Below are 17,332 nucleotides of genomic sequence, written 5' to 3'. Positions count from 1 at the left end.
TGTTAGCAATCTTCGATTTCAAGTTTTTATTTAAATTCGAGTTAGTTCACATATATGGTAAAATCAGTTTCAGGTGCAGAATTTAGTGATTCGTCACTTACATACAAAAACACCAAATGCTCATCACAACAAGTGCCCTTCTTAATCCCCATCACCCGTTTAGCCCAACCCAAACCCACTCCCCCCATCCCCAGTTTCTTCTCTGTAATTAAGAGTCTCGTGGATTACTTCCCTCTCTTTTTTTTCTTCTCCTCTGTTCACTGTTTTGTTTCTCCTCTGTTCATTGTTTTGTTTCACATATGAATGAAATCATATGGTATTTGTCTTTCTCTGACTTATTTCTCTGAGCAGAATATACTCTAGCTCCATCCCCGTTGTTGAAAGGGAAAGATTTCATTCTTTTGACAGTCGAGTAATATTCCACTTTGTATATACCACATCTTCTTTATCCATTTGTCAGTTGATGGACATTTGGGCTCTTTACATATTTTGGCTACTGTAGATAGTGTTGCTATAAACTTTGGGGTACATGTATCCCTTCAAATCAGCATTTTTTTATCCTTTGGGTAAATCCCTACTGTTGCAATTGCTGGATCATAGGATAGTTCTATGTTTAACTTTTTGAGGATCCTCCATACTGTTTTCCACAGGGGCTGCACTAGTTTGGTTCCCACAAGCAGTGTAAGAGGGTTCCCCTTTCTCCACATCCTTGCCAACATCTTTTTTTTTCCTTTGTTAATTTTAGTCATTCTAACAGGTGTGAGGCAGTATCTCATTGTGGTTTTGATTTGTATTTCCCTGATGATGAATGATATTGAGCATCTTTTCATGTGTCTGTTGGTCATCTGTATGTCTTCTTTGGAAAAATGTCTGTTCTTGTCTTCTGCGCATTTCTTAACTGGATTACTTAGTTTTTGGATGTTGAGTTTGATAAGTTCTTTATAGATTTTGGATACTCCGTTAGCAGTATTTGCCACAATGTTGTAACAAGAGGATCTTGTGATTTGGATATTAAAAAGACTCATTAAGGGTAGCTTGCTTCTACCATATCCCAACTCCTCAAGATATTTTTCAGGGGTTGAACAAACATTTTGATGACAATTTATGGACATTCTAACAGAATTTACCTAGTCTCGTGGGATTTTTTTTTTCTATTGACTCTTTTGAGAATCACCAACTCTTCTGTTTATAATTTGGAACAGAAGACAGAACTCTAGTACATGCCATGTTCATGGCAAGGAAGATACTAATGTTCCTATGCTGTAGGGAAGGAAATGCATTAGGCATCCCTGAGAGCTGAGAGAGTCTAATAGAAAGAAAAGAGGATTCAAATCAGACCAACCTGGAGACCATCCCTGACTCTACCGTGGGACTTTAGGCACAGAGTTGGTATATGAAATGAGATAATGTATGACTCTGAGAAGTAGTAAGTATTGGTTTCCTTCCTGTGATTGCTAGAGGACTTGCTCTGTAAGATCATTGTTGGCATACCGAAGTAGGTAATTAAGGCTTTTTTTTTTTCATATTTTAAGTTTCTTATGACATGGTATAGACCTTATCTGCTTTTGTATGCAAATTATTGGCATAAATAAATGTTGATGTGTGATAGATTCATAATCAATATTTACTTATTTGTATAGGCATACGAATAAATCCCCCTCTCTCTCTCTCTCTCTCTCTCTCTAGCTTTGCCAACTATCCTCTGGGCTTGGGAATGAACAAAATCTCAGTGCTGGTGGTGGATGAATCTCCAGAACAGGGGGAGACCTTGATCACGTACAAACTCACCATCTACAGGGAAGACCGTCCAAGTCTGCCCTTGTTTGAGGACTTCACAGCATGTGGTTTTGTGCAGGTCAGTGAATTCTACATTTGCACTCAGGTTGAATTGGGATGATCTGTTAACCCAGGTGAAAAAGGCCAAACGAAAATTGTTAGAAAAAACGTGTCTGCTTGCAAATCCAAAGTGTGGTCTCATTTCCAAAGAGCAAGGGTCCCAGGCAGTTATGCGAACTCCCTCGTGAGTGCTCTGCCTTGTCCTGCGGTGGCTGCGCCCTACACGTACTGGGCTCAGTGGATGTATTGTGCTTGGTATTGAAAAAAACAAAAAATGTCTGAGTGCTCACACTGAGTTATAAAATTTGATTTTACATTTGAGTTTACATTTCCATGTTAAATTGTGCCTTGTTTTTTGGATTTGTACCTGAATCTACTCTGAAATCTTAAACGAGGTTCGGTGTTTATTTTAAAGAATCAGAGAAAAATTGACGAAGCTATTTCGTGGAAGGGATACCAGACGAATGAAATTACATTTCCTTGAGTGGATATCTTTTTCCTGCACTTCTTGTATCATAATCATTCCTAAAGGCTGTAGTTTCTCCTGTGAGAACCACATACCGTTGTAGCCCTGTTGATCTTGGAGGGTGAATATGACCCAGAGACTTTGTCTTATTTGGTGGTTCTTTCCTCCATTTCTTCCCCATGTTAGGATTCCAGATATAACCTTGTACATTTCCTCATGTCATTCGCCCTCACTATAGGCGCTTCTGGGGAAGTAGTAATTGGTGTTAGCGTATCTCCTAATTCACTCAGAAAGCGTAATGGCAAATATGTCATGTCTCAGTGACTAATCACCTATGGGGAGCTTTGAAGAACAGGGATTAGTAACAGAGAGAAGCAACCAACTGAGTCTCCGGGAGCAGGATGAATACCATGCTTCCTTAAAGGTAATAGCCAGTGAAGTGTTCTCTCCCCTTTCTCCCTGTTATTTGTCAGAGAGTATTTTATGCTCCTCCTAACCTGGCCTGATCACTCTTCCCCAGATATGCTTCCCGATCTGGGTGGCGGTTACATCCATAACCAGGAGGTGTACAGATATATAAAACATTCAATTAACTATGCACTTAAGATTTGCACAACTTACTATATATAAAACACATATAATTGTATTTTGCTATATATAAGTTACATATACTGAATATAAATTATACCTCAATAATATAAAAGAAAGCATTAGTGGGGAAGTATGTATTATCTTTCAAGACATGCTTCTCTTCTCTAATATTAGATGCATCAGAAATAAGTTAATTACCATGTAATTACCTTAGACAATGGATTATATTAGGAATTTCTTACTGTAATATGGAGAAAAATATTAGAAAATTCTTGTGGGATATATCCTACAGATGATTGCAGAAAAATATTTCGGTCATTTATAAGAATTCTTTCCAGAAGGTTTTAATTTAAAGTTTATGTGTGGTCCCATAGCAGTGCTGTATTTTAAAACATGGAGAAGTGTCTAATAAGCACTCATATGTTTTTTAGCCTTTCTTTTACAAACTGTCAAATGACTGAAGAGATAGTGAATGAATAATAAGGATTGATTTAGACACTTGGCGCGAGGCATGAGTGGCCTCGGGAACTGGGAGAAGTCAGTAACAGAGGTAGGATTTTTCTCACCCTAGGCTCCAGTGAGAGTTCTAATGCAGAGATCTTTCCCTTGTTTCTTGTTTATGCTTAATCTCATTTGAGTCTATGGGTTTCACTGCAAGCTGATACCATCATGAAGTCAGAATACAAACAGTAAAAGATACAATGTCCTAACTCCTATCAATTCTCAGCTATTTCCAGATTCATAGCTAAAAAGATACAGATTATGAGACTCACGAGCATTTGGTCTTCTATATTGTTCTTTTTCTTTTTTATCAACAACTATAGTGCCTTACTATATGCTTATGTTGAAGTCCAGAGCAGAACATTGCATATTAAATAGTAGACCATTCTATTTGAACCCCTAAAGTGTGTATGTGGCAAACCAAAGGAAATGAATTAAACTTTAATTAGAGTCTATTTGTTGTTAAAGGGGAAAATTACATTTCCTCCCTATATTATAAATTAGATTTTGTCCTAATGGCTCCATTATTAAATTTTAAACAAACCTTAAAAGGCAATCTACATTAAAAAAGCCAAAAAAGAGTATATTCGATTTGTGGTTAATGAAGCCTCCTAATTTCTCCTGCTTCCATTCTCCCCCTTCTGGTCACTGGCTCTTCTTTTTGTCATTTCACTGAAAGACGAAAAGACTTTCCCAGTGAAGGGAAAGCATATCTAAGGCATACCAGTTAAAAAATCAATGTCTTTGACATTTTGATGAATAAGATAATTTGTTAATAGGCATGTTGTATCATTTATATGATCAAATAGTGTTAAATACCTACTTAACCATAATTAACTATCTGAGTTTGGTGTCTGTTTCTAATGATAGTGCCAGTTGGAATTTGTATATGGTTGCCACTGAAGCAAATCTTATTTACTGAGTTACCAGTCACTTTCCTTACCAGTGAGGAGGAAAGGGCTCATTTATATGACTGATACAAAACAACTAGATTTGGACCAAGGCTTTTCAGTCTCAGCACTATCAGTATCAGGGATGAATAATTGTTTTGTTTGGAGGAACTGTCCTGTGCACTGTAGAATGTTTGGGAACATCCCTGGCTCCTATCCAGTATATTCCTCTCCAAACTGTGACAACCAAAAATGTCTCCAGACATTGCCATATTATCAGCTGGGGGGGTGGGGGTGGGGGGCAAAATTGACCCCAGTCAAGAACCACTAATATATACCAATAGCAGGCCTGCTTTTCTACTTTCCACTAGTAAATCTAGTAAACCTGTAGTGGATTTACTCAAAGTATGAATAGGTTAGAGGTAATCCTTCAATGTTGAATGTTGAAGAATCACTCTTCTCTTTTCTCATCCTTGTATTTTAATCATTTCTATAGTCAGCGATACTACTATGACAGCTCTTTATTCTTCTCATTAATTTGCCATCTTTTCTAATGTAATTATAATCAGAAATATGTATTCAATTTTAGAAAACATGATTCTTAATGAAACATAAAAAGTGATATAACATACCTAGACTGTTCTTTCATTTTGATTTACCCATAAATAGCATAATGTTTTGCTGCTAGGAAGAGAGATTTAGAAAGTAATAAACTGTTATTATGGCTGGAATATGTCATGCTTTGGAATTAATAAAATATATTTATGTTCTAAGGAAATTAAAACACTTATGGGGAAATATTTCTTTTAATATCTCTTTCCAAATCAAAAAGTTTTGACATGGATAACAGTATAGCATCCATAGAAATTGATTTGTATAAAAGATCTATGGTCTCATAAACATTTTACCCCCAAAGTGTTGTGCCAGAATAGGGCCATAAATAAAATCTACAGAAAGGTCGTATAGCAGAAGCGTAGGAGAGTACATTTCAGGGATCCATTTGTTAGAAACAGCCTTCATTTTAAAATAAATTACAATTAATAAAGGGAAAATACCAAAGATAGAAAAAAAACCCATTAAGAAAAGAAGTTTGGCCAGCATTTAGCTATAGATTTAAAACTCACATTTGCTGCCTTATTGTAAAAAAATTAACTAGTGATCTATATGCTGAGCTATTAAATTGTATATAAATGACTTCAGTTATAACCTTTGGAAATGCTTTATAATTTTCCCATTTATTTTTGTACTGTTTCTCAACACAAAGGTTACAGAACTATTCATGTGATAATTGTCTAATATTTTAGCAAATACCCACAATAAAAGAATAGGAGAGAACTTTTTGATGACTACTTAAAAAAAAACCTTTTATTGATGACTACTTAAAAAAAAAACAAAACCCTTTTTCATTTCCAAAGTTGTAATATCTATGAAATACTCATTATAGTGATTTCTTGGTTACCTTGCCTACACCACTACACCAGAAGAATGTGATTCAATTTTTCAACAATAGAGCCTGTGTTGTAGTGAAAGGTTCCCAGCTAACAACTGTTTATTAATTATCTGCTATGTACTTTGCTCTTACAAATATGTCATATACTGTAGGAGATACAATGCAATATTTGTAGAACTTTTATTATATGACATACATGATGTGAAGCACTTTACCTTTTTATCTTATTTAATGTTCTTCACAACTTTAGACATAGTGATAACTGTACTGACCCCTAACTTAGGGAGGACATAAGGCTTTAAAACAATGTAATTAGTAGCAAAGGTGGTGTTTGAATACAGGTCTGACAGACTTCAAATTCATCCCCTTAATCATTACTCTGGACTATAGAATCTGAAGCTTTTATTACACTTATACTCTAATTAAGCTATGTAGGAAATTCATTTAGCCAAAATTTAACCTGTTAAGATTTAGTTAGTAGTATTTGTTTTCATGGTCATGTACAATGATAATTTTTATAATGTTCTAGAATCACTGAAAAATTCTGAGGTCTTCATAGTCCTTATTTTGATGAAGAATGTTATGGAATCAGAATATTCCCTTCCATAGTGTATCTATCAGAAGGAAAATTTTCAGGCCTAACATCTACTGTTTTACGAGGCACCATATATATCCTAATGTCCCCATATTTAATCAGGCTTAATATTTTATATACTGGAATTCTACTTAGCCAAACTATTACTTTTACTACTTGTTAAAATGTTTTTCAATGTGCAGGCTTTTTAAAACTTTATGCTTGATGGGGCTCCTGGGTTGCTCAGTCGCTTAAGCGCCTGCCTTCAGCTCAGGTCATGATCCCTGGGGTCCTGGAATGGTGCCTGGATTGGGCTCCCTGCTGGCAGGGAGCCTTCTTCTTCCCCTTCCTCTGCCACTCCCCCTGCTGTGCTCTTACATCTCTGTCATATAAATAAATAAAATCTTTAAAAATACTGATAATAAATAAATAAATGTTGTGCTTGATTACACATTAAAAATTTCCAGTTAACCCTTTTCATTATTTAACACAACTCACTACCTTATTGTTTCTATTAAAAATATCCACAGTATATTTTTTCAAAACTTAAAAAGCCCTTTGTTCACATGTACTTTATAATAGTGAGAAGAATGTTCTGTGGAATGGGCAATTTGATGTTACTTCAATGCCATAGTCATTGGGGTTAAAGGACTTACTTTCATACTCTTCATTTAATCCTCATAACAAACAGAGAAGATAATACGGTTGATTTTTATTATCTACTTTACCTACTCCCTAATAAGAGAAAATTAAGTCTTGGGCTATTTTACATTTTTATATTCATTTATAAATTTATGTACTTATTTCTATTTGTATTAACTTATATATTTATGTTTAATTTTAAGAGTGTTATATTTTGGTGGTATGTCTCAGAGTATTAAGAACAGTTTCTTCACATGTCAGTTTCCACCTTCGATGCTTTATTGTGATAGCTCTCTGACTTTGATGAGTTAAAATCAATAGGTTCCAGAATGCTGTGATTGAGTTCTCACACATGCAGAAGAGCATGTCTACACTGTAAATGTCAGAATTTTCTTTTGCTCTATGAACAGGATGAAAGTTAGTCTGCTCTGTTGAGATTTTTTTTTTTAAGATTTTATTTATTTATATGACAGATAGAGCACAAGTAGGCAGAGGCAGGGAGAGAGAGGGGGGAAAATGGGCTCCCCGCAGAGCAGAGAGCCCGATGCGGGGCTTGATCCCAGGACCCCAAGATCATGACCTGAGCCAAAGGCAGAGAGGCTTAACCCACTGAGCCACCCAGGTGCCCCTGTCGAGATTATTTTATTAGAGCAAAATTTGTATATTAGCAAATTATGTCAGGCCATTTTCCTAACCCAGTGGTTAAAAGCTATGGACGCCAAGGCTTTTAGGCAAGCTGGGTTTCAGTCCTGGCTCTGCTTCTAACTGGTCTAATTTGCTGTGTCTCCCAGTGCAAGTTGTATAAGCTCTCTAAACCTCAGTTTCTTTATCCTTAGGAATAGAACTAGTGCTAGAACCTGTCTTAAAGAATTGTTCTAAGAATTCAGCTGGAGGATAAATGCAAAGTTTTATCATGCGGCTAGTGTATAATCGAGTGCTCAATCAATATTCAATTATCATCCTCGTCATCATCATGAAAGCTCTTTTTGTCAAGATGCCCCTCTAGTGCTTACCTGCAGGTGTGTAGGGAAGGAGAAAAAGAAGGAAGAAAGAGAACAGCAAAAGAAGTAGGAGCCAATAATAGTGAGGACCCTGAAATTGAAAAGGAATTGTGACGGGAAGAACTGGTTGGGAATTAGAAAGGAGAGAAGGACCTGGGCTGATCCACAAGGTTGCATTCCAGATGTTCATGAATCCCAGGCATTTTGGCCTTTGTGGACCCCTTCTTTCATGAAAGAAATACTTAAAATCATATTTTGCGACCATGTCAGTAGAAAGACGACTCTATATGCATATGTGCATTTATTCACATACATACACACTTTGAAGAGTTTGGGCTTTTTTTTTTTTTTTCCTTGTAATTATAGAGGAAAGTCAAACATTTTCTTGGGCTCCTAGAATTAGTCCTGTGTGCTGTAGGCAGGGTTCCCAATGTGCTTAATAGAGAATTTGGCCATACTCTTCTACTTCATTCCAAAGGATGTATAGTAAAGGCATCCATATCATTACCAATAACCTAGCCTATTCCTTCAAGTCTTGTCAATTGTTCTTGACTTAGACACTTAGCCCTCTGCAGGTGTTTCAGGTACTATGTGTGGGGACTGAGCACACCCTTACCAGTATTCTTCAAGAGCCTTTGAAGCAGCAAGGGGAGTGGAATGTCATTCCATGAGCAGTTTGCACACCCAGGCATTTTGGTGGCAGTTGCCTCCTCCGTGGCCAGTAAGCATTCACGTACATCTGAGGCTTGGGAATTTTTATCTCCCATCGCTGTCTTAAAAAGCCAGTGAAGGGGCGCCTGGGTGGCTCAGTGGGTTAAAGCCTCTGCCTCTGGCTCAGGTCATGATCCCAGGGTCCTGGGATCAAGCCCCACATTGGGCTCTCTGCTCAGCGGGGAGCCTGCTCCCCCTGCCCCGCCCTGCCTGCCTCTCTTCCTACTTGTGATCTCTGTCAAATAAATAAATAAAATCTTCAAAAAAAAAAAAGCCCGTGAAGATTAGAGGGGTGTGTTCTTTAGTTCATGATCTGTTTTAGTGCTTATATAAATTATCTTTCTGAGCTGGTGAAAAGGAGCTATGTTAAACACTCACCTCATGAGTTAATATAACTTACGATCAGATAAATTACCATTTAAATAAAAACTTTTTTCAGCACATCTGTTCTCTATGTCTCTCCAAGTCACATCTGCTCCCTTTACAAGAAAAAACAAGCTTTTACTACCATGAGTGCAGCAGCACTAATACAATGTGGAAGAGAATGAGATCTTCCTGGCTTCAGGATCCAGAAGTTTCTGAGTACAGCCTTCTGCTGTATGTGTACACTCATTTTCGTTTGAAGTTTCTGTTTTGGCATTCTAAGAATTAGTCCTCTGATTTGTGAACTGTATGGGGAAATTGAAAAGACCCCTGACAGGTCTTTAAATAAAATATTGTGTTAGAGTAACCAGATTTCTACTGTGACATTTGAAACTTTGAGGGAGGCTGTGGCTAACAGGGAAGCAGATAAAAGGGGTTTCTTTTTGAGAACTCCTGATACCCGCTTCTTTGTGGACTTTAATTGCTCCAAAGGGCCCCCAGATCTTTTATCTCTCTTTCTCTACTTCTTCCCCATTTTTCAGGTGCAAACTAACTCCAGCAGGTTACACAGCAGGATCGTGAGGATGGTGGTAAGAGAGGAGAGAGAGTGTTGGGTGCTGGATTAGGCATTTTTAAAGTTCTTCTCCCCCTACCAAACCAAATCTGGAATATGACTCGTGTTTTAAAAAAGCATTTTTGGCTTCATCAAACAACAGAATTTGACTCTGTATAAGACAAGTTAAAGCAAACAATTCCTGTGGGCTGGTAGTCTTTAGTGTTTTAGAAGGAAGCAAAGTAACTTTTTGCGTGTATGAAGAACGTTTTGACCCCCTGTTCCAAGCAATAATACACAAGCATACACAATCCTGTATATAATTTCAAACTTATGAAAAACCTTGGATAAAAAATTCTTATCCTAGTAACTCACAGTCTGATGCAGAATATCACGGGCCACAAGCAGAATAAGGATGGCTTTACATCTGTCATAAATAAACATGATTATAATTCAATTTATTGAGCGCCTATTTTGTTCTAGAAAGTCTCCTAAGTGTTTATAGATGTTATTTCATTTGTTGTTTTCATGGAAAAAAAATTAGTATCTGTATAACATAATACCATTTTGGAATTATATGTGGTTTTCCCAATGATCTCTCTTAGCCCGGAGAATCTGCAATGACTATGGTTCTCAAAGCAAAATGCCACCAGATCTAATAATTGTCTTGGAAACAAACATCTGTGAGGAGCCACCTGGCCATTGTTTTCTTCTCACAGGCTCTGAAAGTAGTTATGAGTTGTAGGTAATGGTGGTCCTGGAAGCACAGGGAAAATTAATAATATGTCCTTTAGACTGTTTATATTGTCCTCATTAGTCAAAGCCATTGATGTGCTTTCTTTCATCAGGCTATAACAAATTGTTTTTGTTCAAAGAAAGCTTGGCCCAATGGCTGAATTAGGTAATGCTGAGAAAAATTTCCACATGCATCTAACCAACAGTAACATCTCCTTTAATAGGTGTGTGTTGTAGGAACAAGGATGAGGGAGGGGGTATTCCTTGCAGATGGTTTCACCAATTGCAGAACTGCAACTTGGTTTGACATCTGTTCCCTGAAGGCAGAATTAGGACACTTTACTGCCTGACTTAGTTAACTTCTTTTGAAAATGATACTAATTTGTCTTTTTTTTCTTTTTCATTTGCATCCTTTTTTTAGGCAGGACTAATGAGTTTAGAACATTGAACGTGACCTCGTTCCTCAAAGCGGACCCAGTCTCTCCACCCCAATGCCCCCCCCCCAACTCTTTAGGGTCTCCTTCTTCAGCGACGGTGGTGGGAGGGAGGCAGCCTTGCACTGGCATTCCTGTGTTTTTACCTGGTCTACTCACCCCCACCCTAAATGCTTGAGAATGGCTTTTCCAGAGCTCATAGGTTATTTTAAAGTTAAATTACAGCTAGAGTTAAGAGGTCCTGTTTTCACAAGTTTAAGAAACATCAGGAAGGGAAATTTTTTCTTTAAGTGGAATAACCATTCCTAAATACTTTGGTCAAATATTATTTGTACGGTCTGATTTCAAGTCACAGTTCACCACTTATGTGTTGGAGAACTTGGGCAGGTTTCTTATCCCTCAGATAGAGTTGTAATAGTACTGATCCCATAGATTGGTTTTAAGGAAAAACTGAGTTAATATTGTTGGAGTTTGGAATAGTGCCTGAGCACAGACAGAACTCAATATATACATTTGCAAAATATAAATGGACAGATAAATAAAATGCCTTCAGGTTGGTATAAGAGGAACATTTAAAATGGGCTTTTTTTTTTTTAAAACCGAGGTCTAGTAAACTGAAAGTCGATTTTTAAATTGCTTATATTTAAGGTTAGATTTAATAAGATACAAAAACATGAGAGGCTTTGCAGAACAACCATCTGTGCTAAATTATACAATAGATTTTGTAGTAAATGTTACAAATGAGACTTCCAGAATTGAGTGTAAAATTTGTCCTGAATTTGTTTTGATTTCGATAGTTGTACAACTAATTTTGTCTGTCATCTAATATTAGCCGTCTCATTGAGAGACTGAGAATTAGGGAGTTATTTCACAAAAAGAGAGGAAGTATTTCTTTGCCAAGCACAGGGACATCCTTTCGCAGATACGACCAGGTAGATTCTATCAAAGGTAAGGGGATGAATATTCCCTGTGCCATTTTTACAAATGAGTAGCAAAGGACAAAGATACCTATGTAACATCAGACAAAAGGTACAACTATAATGTAAGTTAATTTTTTAATATGTATAATATTTCAAAAGCACCATCACTTTTGAAAGCCATCACTTCGAAAGACAGTGAACGTATTCATACCTCATAATGACCTAACTTAGAAAATGTGTCCCATTCTATACATTCACATCATAATTTCAACCCAAACTGCTAACCTCTCCCCCACTTGTTTAAAATCAGAATTTGTTCCAAATGGTGTTTCAGTGTTTTTCAAATGCGAGTACATCTCCACAGATGAGAGATTTGCCACTTTTGAGACTATTTAAAGTGCGTAGTATCTAACATGTTTTGGGAGCTTACCATGTGCCAGGTCCTATTCTAGTTGCTTTACAGTCACTTGGTTCTCAAAACCAAACCAAACACTGACAAGGCAGATACTTCGATAATACCCAGTGATTTTGCAGATGGAGAAACAGAGTTACAGAGAATATGCCCACAGTCACACAGCTTAGATAAGAGCCTGATGGGGAAACCAGGCAGCCTGATTCCAGAACTCTGCTGCCTACCAGCAGCAACCTCTTCTCCTTCCTAGCTCAGCTCTTAGTCACTGCATCCTGCTCCAGAGCTAGATGCTGGAAGAAATATATGGTTTCCAAAAGACTTTGGCCCCTATAGTTAATTTGTAGGTTGTTATTTGAACTTGTAATTATCTGTTTTTTTCTGTAGAAGAAAATTTAGAAGTGAGGTTAGGTTACAGGGAACATCCAAAAATCCTCCTAATATATGATATTTAATACAGTGAGAAGGGTTCTGAGGTTGGGGATAAGGATGCCAGGGGACCCTGCCATGATTTTGTGTGGGGCAAGAGCTTCAGTGCTCCAGGCTGTTAATGGGAAGACACCTGTAGAGGAGGGTGTGAGTAACGAGGCGTGTCTCTAGAGGTGGGATTGACCAATAGCGCTGTGGGCAGCAGCTATATTTACATTAAAATCGTTTGTGGATCTTGTATTCCAATGTCACACTAAATCAGAGTTGGGGAGACCTTGGCTATTCTATCCTTCATCCTGCCTATCAGTAAGCTTCAATAACTTGCCAAGATCCATCCTTAATAATTTACCAAGGTTCATTGCAAATCAGTAGCAGAGTGAGGATGAAAAGCTATGGGCTGGGTAACAAACTTTTGGATAGCTAGTAGTTGTACCTTATGTGGAAGAACTTTTGGAATCTAGACATAGATATGTTTCCTGAGATCTTGACCAGATCCACATCCTTAAGTCTCCAACACAAAGTTGCTCTTTCTAAATGTATTAAATGAATGATCAATTGCAAACTTATGACCGCTCTGCCCGACTAAAAAGAGAGCTCTATTTCTTCTTTCAAATATGCACTCTGCTATGTCATCTCCTTATTTCTTAAGTCTTAGTGGCATACTCTTGATATAATAAAACATAAAAACTATAAATAAATTTTTTGATGAAAAAAAGGTATTAATTTTAGAGGTAGTTGTAAATTATTATTAAAAAGAAAATCCTCCTTGAGTGTGATGACCCCAAAGGTAAGACTTCCTTTGGTCATCTGCAAATCTTCAATAGCCAATCAACAAATACATTTGTCTACGTCAACACTGGCACAGAATGAAAAAAGGATTCATGGAAAGCCCCCAAAATAGCATGGATTGCCTAGGACTCTCTGGCATCTTCTTTCCCATGCTAAGTCCATCTGTGATCACACTAACCCCTCTGCCTGGCCCACAGCCCTCCTTGCCAACTGGCCACATATGCTGCTGATGAACAGCTTCTCACCCCTTTCATAACCAGAGCACAAATATTAGATGAATTTCCTTTGAACCTTGCTTCCTCTTGGCTCTTAATGTAGTCTGGCTCCTTACAAGAAATGCTCTGGGTTCTGGGAGCCACAGACTCCCTTATTAATCACTTTTGTTTTTCCAGGATTGGCAAATATCAAAAGAATTTTTACACATCTCCAAGGTATTGGATACAATGTATTGGGAGTGGAAACAATGTTCCATTTCCTAAACATCTAATTAGAATCTGTCACTGCAATATATGGAATATTAACTATCTAGCCCTTAGAAGGAGCGGTAAGGTTTTCTGTATAAAAATATAATATCGATAACAATAAACCACAATCATGTTCTATTCGATGCTTTCTCTGAAAACCTATTTCCTTAAATACCTTCATGTGTAAGTGACCAGACAATAGCTAATCCATATTTAACTCAACTTAATAAAATAATATGTGCTCCATGTTAGACAGAAGCATCTGAAAGATTATATTCTTTTTAACACCATTATCCACCAAGAACACTTTTAACCATAATAATAATAATCTCCAGCTGTCCCAAATCCTAAAAGTAAAGCACCAACCCCCCAAATATATTCTGTTATTGAGACATGTGTATACAATTACGAATGTCTAAACCATAGTGGCGTTGGTTTTCAGGCTCTCTCCAAAACTGTAGGGAAAAAAAAATGCCTCTAATAAGTATGTTGATAGATACATCCTACTTCAAAAGTTGCTTTTGCAGACCCATGGAATAAAGATTTCACTTTTTATATTTTAATAACAAATTTTATAAAGTTTAAATTTCATGTTCAAAAAAGAGTAAAAGACATCCCTGCAATTCATCTTTCTAATTTGAAAACTCAGATTTTTCAGAACCACCCCAAGATCCAAGTGTACAGAGTGTGATGGTCTCTTTTCAGTGAGATCCTACTTTTTGGGAGATCAGAGAGGCCTCCAACTTGATCAAAGTTGGTGGTTTTTTATTCAGTTTTTATTGTATTGTGCTTTTTCAAAAACAAAGAAAAGCCCATGGGTTCATTAGGCTAAGTACATGGATTCATTATGCCAAGAAAGTATTTGAAGGAATATACATGTTTACATCTTAAAATGTTTAGTTTAAGTATATTTTTAAATGAAACTACTACTTATTATTATTTTTTTTTACCAGAATAAGCACTCAGGACCTCATTCGAATCCTATTTTAAATAGAGTGGATTCCATTAGCATGGTGTTGTTTAAGATGGTGAAATCCTGTGGTTATCTTTATTACGACATTGGAGTTGGTTAATAATCTGTTCCTGGAGCTTACTTTCTGTCTCAGCGCTACCTCTTTGCACCCCCCCCCCCGCCATTCTATTACTCACGCATGCATTTACACACACACACACAGAGTTTCTCTAGGCCAAAACCTAGATCTTTGATCACCTTGCTTAGTGCAATGTCTAGAAGGCTTGTTTGTTTCTTAGAAAGAGAGCATGCACAAACAGGGATGGGGGAAAGGCAGAGGAAGAAGAAGCAGAGAGTCTTAGGCAGGCTCCAGCCCAGCAGTGAGCTGGACTCGCGGCTCAATCTCACAACCCCGAGATCATGACCTGAGCTGAAATCAAGAGTTGGATGCTTAACAGACTGAGCCACCCAGGTGCCCCTGCCTAGAAGGTTCTTAATTAATACTTGTAAAATTAAATGATACTTCCAAGCTAGATACAAAATTAAATATATATTCTATTTTTTTAAGTTTTATGCTCTAGGTCATATGAATAAGATCCTTTAAAAAATGTTAACATGCATCATTACATTTGTAGCAGAATAAAGATGGCATCATTCCTGTCCCTGAAGGTTACCAGATAATACAGTTTCTAAATTCTTCATGTTTCAATAAAAAGAAAACCTCCTTGTTTCTTTTAGCCTCAGACTTTCACATACTCAGCAGCAAGACAGGTATGAAGGCACTGAGAGGGAAGAGCTCACCCACGGGGCTTGTATTCCTCATGAGGACAGGCTACCTGCTCCCCTCTGCTCCCAAAGGAAGAAGGAAAAGTAGTCCACAATTTCTCCTCTCTGAGGTAGTCATCGGTGACGTTTTGGAGATGACTTCAAGAAGGAGAGAAAGGTGCTTGTTTACCTGGTTGGACGTCTGCTTAGCAGCAGGGCTTACAGAATGGCCTTTCCTAGCAGACAAGTGGAAAAGCTTCCTGAGACACTGCAGTCGCTGAGGCTTGCCAGGCTGAGAAAGGACAAGGACCTTGAGGTCTATCTACACCTAGAGGCCCTGAGGTATATCTTAGCACTAAACGTAGATCTGTCCCATGTCACAGCCTCCAGAAGCAAAGCTGTAGGAGGTAGAAGAAACTAGTTTCAGAAGCCTTCTTGGGAACCAGAGTGGGACCAGAAGACCCCTGAGGCTCTCAGTATGTCAGGCTCCAGTGGAAAAGGGAGCCAAGACTCTGAGGTCTCCAGACAGCTGCATCATCATCAGGGCTTTCTTGAGGAGACCCCCATCTATGTCAAGGATAGACAGTGAGCTAGATCAACTGTGATGACCACTCTTTTCTCCTCTCCTTCCTCCTGTCTCAAATCAAGAGGAGTGAGTTTAGGTGTTGGTCAGACTGAATTTCTATCTAGGGGCTCTGCGGAAGCATGGGTCTCCAAGCTCATTCAGGCTGTTACAGAAGTCAGGTCCTTGTGGCTACAGGACTGAAGTTCCTGTTGTCTCGCTGGCTGTCACCTGAGGGCTGCTGTCTGCATTCAGAAACTACAAGCTCGCCATGTGGGTACTTCTGTCTCCTAAGCCAGCAATAGCCGTACCTGGAATCACCCTCAGAATTTGTCTGTCTGTCTTTCCTAGACCTAGAGCTCCCTAATTTGAGCTCAACTGATTTTGGACCTTAATCAGCAAAATCCCTCCACAGTGACCCCTAGATTAGTGTTTGCTTGAATAACTGGAGGAACATGTATATACGCCGGAGGCCAGGAATTGTGAGAGCTCTTTTAGAATTAAACCTCTCACTCTATCTGTCCATCATAAACTCTATGGGCTACAAATCCCTTCCCTGGGGAAAGTTTTGGATTCAATATGAAATTAAACTTTTAGTGAATAGATTCAAGTCTTTATATTGAAAATGAGACTTTTTATAACTGGCAATGACTAAAGTGTAATGATAAAAGGCTTTAATGTCCATTAAGGGATTCAGGCCCATTTAAAAAGAGGATAGTTCAGTTAGTGGAGTGTGATAATAGTAGTAATTAGAAAAAATTAGATTTTTGTCTTATTTATATCTTACAAGTTGAGACTCCCCAGTTGAAACGATTACACCTGATTAGAATATAAGCTCATGCAGTAAAGCAGTCTATCCTAACAAATGTCCATATGCCACATGCTGTGCTTGGCACATCTTATCCCTTCATGTACATAATAACCATATGTAATGGGTACTATTATCACAGCAAACAAGGGGCAGAGCTGAGACTTCAATTCAGGTCTATCTGGTTTTAAAGCTCATGATATTAATTCTTCCACAATTAGCTGTTCTTAAACTCCTAAGGTATTTTCACACCAGATGACAAATGAGGAAACCCACTTAGCCATAAAGTATAATGCCTGTTATCAGAGCTTTGGGTATTTTCATAATCAAATCATGTTCTGCCCCAGATAAATTCACGTAAGTCCGAAATACAGAGTATGATTAGGCTTTCAAGCATGTGTTAGTTCTTTTTCAAGATTAGCAGTTTCCCTGCATTATGTTTGCATTTCTTTGTTTGCTTTTTACTTAATTGAAATAACTTAAGAGA

At 37.7% G+C, this 17,332-nt stretch overlaps 1 protein-coding gene across 4 annotated transcripts in view; it reads left to right on the top strand.

Moving 5' to 3' along the window:
- The window catches only part of CPED1 (cadherin like and PC-esterase domain containing 1), a 264,988-nt gene that overhangs the window by 140,209 nt on the left and 107,447 nt on the right, over window positions 1-17,332 (top strand). For all 4 annotated transcript variants that reach the window (XM_059396509.1, XM_059396510.1, XM_059396511.1 and 1 more), the window contains one exon: window positions 1,687-1,855. In XM_059396509.1, coding sequence (XP_059252492.1) covers window positions 1,687-1,855 — 169 coding nt within the window. The remainder of the gene's footprint in view (window positions 1-1,686; window positions 1,856-17,332) is intronic.

This window comes from Mustela nigripes, chromosome 4 (assembly GCF_022355385.1).
Source record: "Mustela nigripes isolate SB6536 chromosome 4, MUSNIG.SB6536, whole genome shotgun sequence".
NCBI lineage: Eukaryota > Metazoa > Chordata > Mammalia > Carnivora > Mustelidae > Mustela > Mustela nigripes.
The sequence above is the reverse complement of the archived record's forward strand: the minus strand, read 5'-3'. Positions and strand labels throughout refer to the sequence as shown.